Source organism: Perca fluviatilis, chromosome 14 (assembly GCF_010015445.1).
Source record: "Perca fluviatilis chromosome 14, GENO_Pfluv_1.0, whole genome shotgun sequence".
In the NCBI taxonomy this organism is placed as follows: Eukaryota; Metazoa; Chordata; class Actinopteri; order Perciformes; family Percidae; genus Perca; species Perca fluviatilis.
In genome coordinates, this window is record NC_053125.1 from 19,981,227 (window position 1) to 19,989,736 (window position 8,510).

The 8,510-nt window shown below is 38.2% G+C and overlaps 1 protein-coding gene across 1 annotated transcript in view; it reads left to right on the forward strand.

Moving 5' to 3' along the window:
* LOC120572263 (solute carrier family 12 member 3-like) overlaps window positions 1-7,488 on the forward strand; it is a 45,381-nt gene extending 37,893 nt beyond the window's left edge. Inside the window, exons 16-28 of the mRNA XM_039821500.1 lie at window positions 341-496; window positions 633-732; window positions 886-997; window positions 1,188-1,316; window positions 1,582-1,688; window positions 1,917-1,999; window positions 2,121-2,189; window positions 3,308-3,418; window positions 3,879-3,990; window positions 5,527-5,613; window positions 5,951-6,077; window positions 6,264-6,331; window positions 7,348-7,488. Of these exons, the coding sequence (XP_039677434.1) occupies window positions 341-496; window positions 633-732; window positions 886-997; window positions 1,188-1,316; window positions 1,582-1,688; window positions 1,917-1,999; window positions 2,121-2,189; window positions 3,308-3,418; window positions 3,879-3,990; window positions 5,527-5,613; window positions 5,951-6,077; window positions 6,264-6,331; window positions 7,348-7,486 (1,400 nt within the window). The 3' untranslated portion in view covers window positions 7,487-7,488. The remainder of the gene's footprint in view (window positions 1-340; window positions 497-632; window positions 733-885; window positions 998-1,187; window positions 1,317-1,581; window positions 1,689-1,916; window positions 2,000-2,120; window positions 2,190-3,307; window positions 3,419-3,878; window positions 3,991-5,526; window positions 5,614-5,950; window positions 6,078-6,263; window positions 6,332-7,347) is intronic.
* Window positions 7,489-8,510: the final 1,022 nt, after the last annotated feature.

An 8,510-nucleotide genomic window follows, 5' to 3' on the forward strand; every position in this document is an offset into this window, starting at 1 on the left:
TTCTTTTGTTCTTGTTGGCCAGACCTCCAGACTCCCATAGTTTTGGTTAAATCACTGATAGTTAATGTGTGATTTTTTTTTAAATTTACTTTAGCTTATCCTCAGGTTTGGGGTTCTTCAATGTGTGGATTATGTTGAAGTAACCAAGGGTGAGCCCAAACCAAGGGATTGTCAGGAGATATAGGAGCCAGACTGTAACCAATGCAAAGTCATTACATGTCAAGAAACAGACATTTGCCCTCTGGCTGCTATATTGGACAGAGGTGTGGATATGTAAGATTAAAGGTTATGTGTTATTTCACCTGAAAGTCATCTATTTGTCATTGTCACCCCCCTTTAGGTTGGAGGCCGCAGTTTATTTACTACAATAAATGGGTATCTTTTGTTGGAGCATTGGTCTCTTTCATACTGATGTTCCTACTTAGCTGGTGGGCTGGTCTCATCACTTTGATCGTCTACATCCTCCTGTATCTATACATCTACTACAAAAAGCCAAGTAAGTCCAAAAGAAAGAATATGTTTTGAAATGAAACTATGTTCTGATGAAAATAGCCTGGCCTACATTAATGTATTGAACAGAACAAGTCAGAACATTGTGATTTCACCTCACATGTGTGATTTGATATCCACAGATGTGAACTGGGGTTCATCAATCCAGGCAGGTTCATACAACATGGCTTTGTCAGCCTCTGTCGCTCTATCTGGTGTAGAGGATCATGTCAAAAATTTTAGGTGAGTGACCCAAAGCCTTGGTTATATCATGCATCAATATTCCTAATAAGCATTTAGACTTCTCTCTATAGTATTTGTCCAATACATTTTTAACTATAAATTGATCTCATACTTAAAAAACGTAGTGTGTTAACATTTTATGTGTTCCTTCAGACCGCAATGTCTGGTCCTAACTGGGCCACCAACTCAGCGACCAGCCCTGGTGGACTTTGTTGACTCCTTTACCAAACATGCAAGCCTCATGATCTGTGGCGACATAATCATGGTTTGTCATTTAATCTCAAAAGTTTTGTTAGCGAAAGCAAAATAAGAGAGATGATTGATATTCTTGTAGTAGAAAACTACCCAATCCTCCTTACAGTAGCTTTTCATCAGACATGTTTTACTGGTCGTATTCAATGTTTTCATTTTGCTTTTATGTCTTTTATTGAACCTCCTTGTCCTTTATGGACCAGGACAGACAGACTCAGCCACAGGAGGCCACAGATCGATTGGTAAAGTGGATGAACAAGAGGAAGGTGCGCTCCTTTTATTCTCCTTTCACGGCTGACAGCCTCAGAGTTGGAGCTCGACACTTGCTACAGGTAAAACATCTGCATGTGTTTATCTGTGGGAAATAACTACAGTTTCAATCATATTAACAACATTTGCTGGGGATTAATCTGGCTTTAGATTCTGTTAGATGACAACCTGTTAAACACAATTTATGCTGTCTTATCCTTGCAATTTTGGCTTTTTTCATATTTGTATCTTTTCTCATAGTACAGTATTTCTACCTACTTTATGTTTTTATTTGCATTTTATGAAACGTTAAATATAATTTATCTTCTCATTTAACATTTTCTCAAGGCTTCTGGTATAGGCAAGCTGAAGCCCAACACTCTGGTCCTGGGCTTCAAGTCAAACTGGAGAGAAAGTTCTCCTGAAAGCATTGAAGATTATGTCAACACCATAAAGTGAGTTTAGTTAAAGAAAAGATTAAAAAAAAACTGTGTTGACTTTTCGGTTTTAGTGTCATTGAAGTATTAAACAGCTCTCTACAGTCTGAGGAAAATTGCACATTTAAAAAATTATAAAACTCTATAGGTGCTTACAGGTGCAGTAAAAATAACATATCATTATTTTTATCATCATTACTACTTTATAACTTATATTTTAACTTCCTTTTCTTCTCTTTTCTCTAGCGATACCTTCGACTACAAATACGGTCTATGTATCTTGAGGATGATGGAAGGATTGGATACCTCTGACCAGTTTGATTTTGAAGGTTAGAAATCCAGACTTCATAACCCTTTTGTCTTTAGTTTATCTGTGTGATTTCCTACAACATGACATATTTGAATATTATTGAATACAAAATGGTTAAGGATGCAATGTCTGTCTTTCAGTGAACCAGGGTTTTGAGCCTGATGAATCTGCTGAAAAAGTGGACCAGCAATCTTCTGAGGGTGAACCCGGTGAGCAAACATATACAGTACATTGGAATAAAATATTTTGAGGACATTGTATTGACTTTGAATTCCACTCCTGAATAATGATCTGTACCATGAAATCCTAACCAATCCACATTCTAACTGTAACTTAAATAGAAAACCATGAAAAGTGTCTCTCGTAGTGATGAACCTACAGTGAATTATCTCTGTTTTTCCCTGCCAATAATATTACTTTCCTTAGTAGCGAATAGTGTAAGGGATTACAATTTTCAAAACAGTAATTTTATTACAGTTACTAATCCAAGTAACACTGTTTGTATTTTTTTACAACGTGACGTGTTCGCTTTTCGTAATGTAGCCTGCGGCACGTCAGGGCCAGGTCAGCTAACTTCACGTTGGCTACTAGCCAAAAAGCTATACAAAGGATGACAGAGAGGGGAATACTGCTGGAACAGCTGGCAGTATTGTCATCATATAAAAGGCTTTGATCAGAGTGGGAACATTGATGACATCCAAAATCTCTAGCCTTGTGCACGCAGGCGGAGCGAGTTACAATGGTTATGGAAATTTGCGTCGCCAGGTCCTTTTCATAATGTAAGCCTTGTGAAACTCAACAAAAAACTTAGTAGGCCTATGTAAATTTGCGATAGTCTTCGAAACATACAGTAACGTCCTGAATGCACAATGTTGAGTCCTCCTGTAAGGTTAATTATTGTTCCAATAAAGTAGAATGTGGTCTAAAGGTGCTGGCAGGTTGTGCATTTGTTTTGAGTTTTGTTTTCATTTCTTAGCTGTCCGACCACACATTTACTGGGTTCACTCTTACAGCTCCCATAGTGTCATTTTGGCTGCAGCGGGCAGCTGTTTTAAGAGAAAATGCTCAAAAAATCCACTGTACACCTGAGTGTACAAGCTGGTTAACATTGTGGAGCCTCTAGCAACTAAGAAGCCAGATATTTCTCTGAAGAGTTGGTAAAGACCAAAAACAGAGCTAAAAGTGCCACCACTTCGTAAATATATTACAGTATTTTATTATATTTGGACACATTAGAGTGCATTTTTGTTTCCTACTACTCTAGACTACTAATTATAACTAGTAATTATAAATATTGCCCCGCCTCTCAATCTTCCTTCTTTTGCAGCTCCAACTGATAATATGACCAATGAAGGCGATAGTGGTGAGATGGAGACAGTGTTTCAGGATGACCAGGGGAAGAAGACCATTGACATCTACTGGATAGCAGATGATGGAGGTTAGAACTGATGTAACCAGCCCAATACACTAGTTTTTTGCTGATGACTTCTTGGTTATCTGTGATAATCAATATAATTATAATATATTATTAAATGGGTTAACTGGGGACTTCTGGAGAATGCCCTTTCCGACAGATCTTCAACTCACACTGCCGGCGGAACTTTTCTGGCATCCGTCTGGAGGTTGAGGGCATTGAACCTGTGATCTCAGGGTCTTAGGTGCCTTAAGGGGTGGTATCCCTGAACACTGTGGCGGACACCAATGGTCAGGGAATAGTAGGATAGTTTTAGTACAATAATGGTCGGTGGACACAAGGAGGAGCCACCTCTATGTCTGACAGTATGGGCTGGATACATCCATCCATCCATCCATCCATGGATACAGAGGCATGCAAAAAAATACACATTTTCATAGATCATCTTTCTTAGCTGCAGTATTTCTCTTTCTTCTCTTTTAAGGTCTGACTCTGCTGGTGCCTTACCTGCTCACCAGGAGGAAACGCTGGAGCCGCTGTAAGGTCAGAGTCTTCATCGTAGGAGAGGAACAAAACATGGAGGAAAGCCGCAACGAGTATGTATTCTCTTATTTTATTATATATCTTTTTATTCTTCTGGGATAAGTGAGTAATAATGAAAAATAATATGTTTTTAGTGAGCACAGGATAGCTTCCCATCCTGGTGCACATCAAGAACGGTAAAATAAAAAAGGTCTTGGTCCTGCCCCTTTAATTTTTTCACTTTTATAAATAATTGATTCTCAATGCACCAATTTGAAATTAAATATTAATAGTCCATGTTCATTCAAGTGATGTTGGAAAAGTAAGAAGGGATTTGGTAAGAATGCAAACATACAATTATGAACTGTTTTCCCATGCAAAACTCCATATATATATTAGGGCCAGGACTTTAACGCGTTAATTAAGATTAATTAATTACAGACTTTAATGCGTTAATTAATTACACAAAAAAATTTATTTTTTACACATTTTAATCACACTTATTTTTGCACCGCGGGACATTTCTCACTTGATGAGTTTCGGCGGAACGATTATACTGGCGCACCAACTAGCATTAATGACTTCAGACAACAACAAACCACAGTGAACATGAACCAAGAAGCTGACGAGACCGTTTTGGTTGGCCCCGCGGATGGGAAATTTTGTTATAAAAAACAAACAGATGAAAGCGTCGATAAGAGAGCATGGTTGTGTGCAAGCTATGCAACAAGGAATTCGCATATCACCGCAGCACATTGAGCCATTTAGCAGCTAGCGTGGACGTTAGCCCGACTCCGAGTACAAAGATCCACACCCAACCTACACTCCACCAGATGACTGGTTTAAGGACCAGGGTAACTAAGTCTGAATGGACTTGAAAGTATTGTGTTTTACTAAAGAAGGTCTACCTACCTATAGGCTACCTGAATTTTTGAAATGTACTATATTTCTAAATATGCTATTGCTACACTTAATGGCAAAAATTGCACTAGTCTGCTGGACTTGGTTGAACAAAAATAAACAATATTTTGTTGCTTAAGCTTATGTATTCAGTCATTCAATGGTATACTAAAAATCCATGTGAAAAAAATACTTCTCACTGTTCTCAGGTCAAATATTTATGCATTTAAAATACGATTAATTAATTACAAAGCCTGTAATTAATTAGATACATTTTTTTAATCGAGTCCCGGCCCTAATATATATATATATATATATATATATATATATATATATATATATATTAGGGCCGGGACTCGACGGTTAAAAATGACTTTCTGCTGGACTTATTTTATATATATATATATATATATAGTCCAGCAGAAAATTTTATTTGGACTTATAATGAGCTGCATTTTCTTTTAAACCATGTAGTTTTATATTAAATTACATTTTTATTTAGAGTAACAGATTATTCCCTCAGGTCGTCAGCCCATGGGATGTCTGAACTATTGTCTGCAATACATTTACATTTCATACAGAAAAATTCTGATTTCTTTAAAATTCAGATTTCATGGACACTGTTGGTTTGCCATATACAATGCATTATGGTAATGCCTTATGGTCTGAGGAAACTGATGTGCTGAGACTTTGACTGTTGTTTCTTCTAGGATGCTTGCTCTTCTGAAACGGTTTCGTTTGGATTTTAACAACGTTACAGTCATGACGGACTGCGAGAAGCGTCCACAGGCCAAGTAGTATGTCCATGATAACTCTGCATTCACTGACAACATACACTGAAATTGGAACAGTTGTACTGAAAAAGGAAGGGCTCTGTCTATAAGAACAGGCTTTCATGTTCAATGTTAATGTATAGCTTTATTTTGAACAAACAAAACATTAAAGCCACTATGTTCAGTACTTTTTTACTCTGGCGCCACAAGTTATACTTTCCAGGGTCTAGCCATACTATTGTATTGTAATCGTAAAGGATATTAGGGGTCAAAGCCTGAGGGGGCTAGGAACCATTGTTTTTCTTTGTCCTTCTTCACACACTGACTTCTGTCCTTTTTTCTTTCTATTGCTGCTTTTAAGCCTTGATAGGTTTGTGGACAGTGTCGCCCCGTTCAGGCTATATGATGAACCGCAGGAAGGTGTCTCAGTCTCTCAAAACGCTCCATGGAAAATATCAGACAGAGAGTTTGAGGCCTTCAAACTTAAGGTGTGTGTGTGTGTGTGTGTTTGTGTGTGTGTGTGTGTGTGTGTGTGTGTGTGTGTGTGTGTGTGTGTGTGTGTGTGTGTGTGTGTGTGTGTGTGTGTGTGTAAACATAATTAATGTCCAACAACATGCTGTCCATGTTAATGCCATTCACTGTCAATAAACTCGGTCAAACGTCTTCCTTCCCAGTCTGAGGCAAAAGTGAGACTGAATGAAATCATCCGGAGGAATTCAAAACGGGCTGCTCTTGTGGTTGTGTGAGTACACAGTTTACATTATCACTTCAGGTTAATGAAAATATTACAGCAAGGCAGTTTCCCCACGAGACCCTGCTGTCTCTAAAAGACAGTGGTCAGTGTTTTTAAAAAAAAAAAATATTTTTGGGATGCTCCAACTCTTTGTTTTTAAGGGAAGTGATTAAAACTAAAAAGTAGTAGTAGTAGTAGTAGTAGTAGTAGTAGTAGTAGTAGTAGTAGTAGTAGTCTTTAATAATGTATAGCATTTCTTAATCAAATTTAACTTCTCTTATGAAGACATCGTTTATATTCTTGTAACTAACTATGTTTTACATTATTGCCATTTATTAGCCTGTTTTTAACAAGCATCCACTGGGTGCCCATAGGAGGAGTTACAGTGGTTGAAAAGTATGTTAATAAACAATTATATGTTAACCCTACATTCTAGTGTAAATACACAATTTAGTAAATGTTTATATAGTGTGTATAAATGCTGAAGCATTAAGATTTATCTTGATTGGAACTATGGGGCCTAACCGTGTGTAATATAATATAATAATGATAGTTTATCTTATTTGGAGATTTCCAAACATAACCATATTTTTTTGTTTAATTGAGCCAGTGTCTGAATACAATACAGCTAAAAAGTATGAAACTGTGAGAGGTCTTGATCATGTTCTCTTTTAGTTTAGTCTTATTAATATAGATATGTATGCCATACAGCAGGTGAAACATACATACAGGCCTTTATTTTTTTTTATTAAAGATTATTTTTAGGCATTATTAACCTTTATTAGATGTCTGTCCACAGGGATCCAAAATTATGCACAAAAACACACCAGACCTTGGCTAATTCCACGGCAGTATGATTTACATAACACAAAGAGATGGGAGAGATTAGGTCTCTTTAGGTTCACTGCAAACCCCAGCGTGCACACATTTGACTGTACATATTTTCCCCGTAAGTCAAGTAAGACCAGTCTCTGTTCTTGTCTTGCAGTTTTGTTATGTTCATGTAAATGTTATGCTTTTTCCAGGAGCCTTCCTGTGCCACACAGCGACTGCACTAGTGCTCTGTACATGGCCTGGCTGGATACTCTGACCTGTGGCCTCCACTGCCCTGTGGTGCTGATACGAGGAAACCAGGAGGATGTGCTCACTTTCTACTGCCAGTGAATTAATAAATGGTCTTACAGGGATGGACACTAAATTAAGACACAGAAACCTAACAGTAAAGCGTTAAAAAGTATTATTAAATAATATTAACTATAACTAATATTTCAACATAAAGAAAATGAGTGGAATTTACAGAGTAACAGCAAAAAAACACCGGCGCATAAGCGTTGTGTATAGCCACGTAGCGCAGCTAGTTTTATTTCGCCGCCCATGTTATCCAATCTGTGTGTTCATACCGGGCTTGTAGCATCCATGTCGGCCTGCACGGTCTAGCAATCATTTCGGCGTCTACTATATGTCTTGCGTGTAAAAATGAAACACTACGTTCATGGTGATTTTGGCTGTCTTGACTTCTCACAGCGAGACACGCAATCAGGCACACGGAGAGAGAGACGGACGGACCGACAGAGTGACACACAGAGAGAGAGAGAGAGAGAGAGAGAGAGAGAGAGAGGGGTAGGAACCAGCCTATGCAAGGCAATGCGGTCCCCATTACCAGCAGAGCTGGGAACTCTAATGAAATCGCTCAGGTTTTTATTAGGGGTCCAAGCCTGAGGGGGCTGGGGTCCGTGTTTGCAAGGCAACGCGGTATATGCAAAATCACGATATATGCAAAATCACGATATATGCAAAACCTAGTTTTTCTAACTCCTGTTAGATCAAGAGTCCTATCTACATGAAGATTAGCATGTATAATCTATGGACCCCTGTGACAAAAAAAAGACTTCCTGCAGGTTGCAGTCAAAACAGAGTTGCATAACTTGTGAATAATTAACTTGCGCCAGAGGGCTTTGACCCCGTTCACAACTGCTTGCTGTTCTAGTTATTATTCTTCCTTCAATAAAACTCATACTGCAGCCTACACTGTACTGTACTTACGCAAGTGAAACTTTCAGGGGTGGAACAGACTGTGACACGTAACTCAGGCACCAAATGGTACCACAGCCATTTCTGCCTAGATTGTTATCAAAGTAAAATCGCAATTTATCGTAAACCAACATTTTTTTTAACCCCTCCTGCCCCG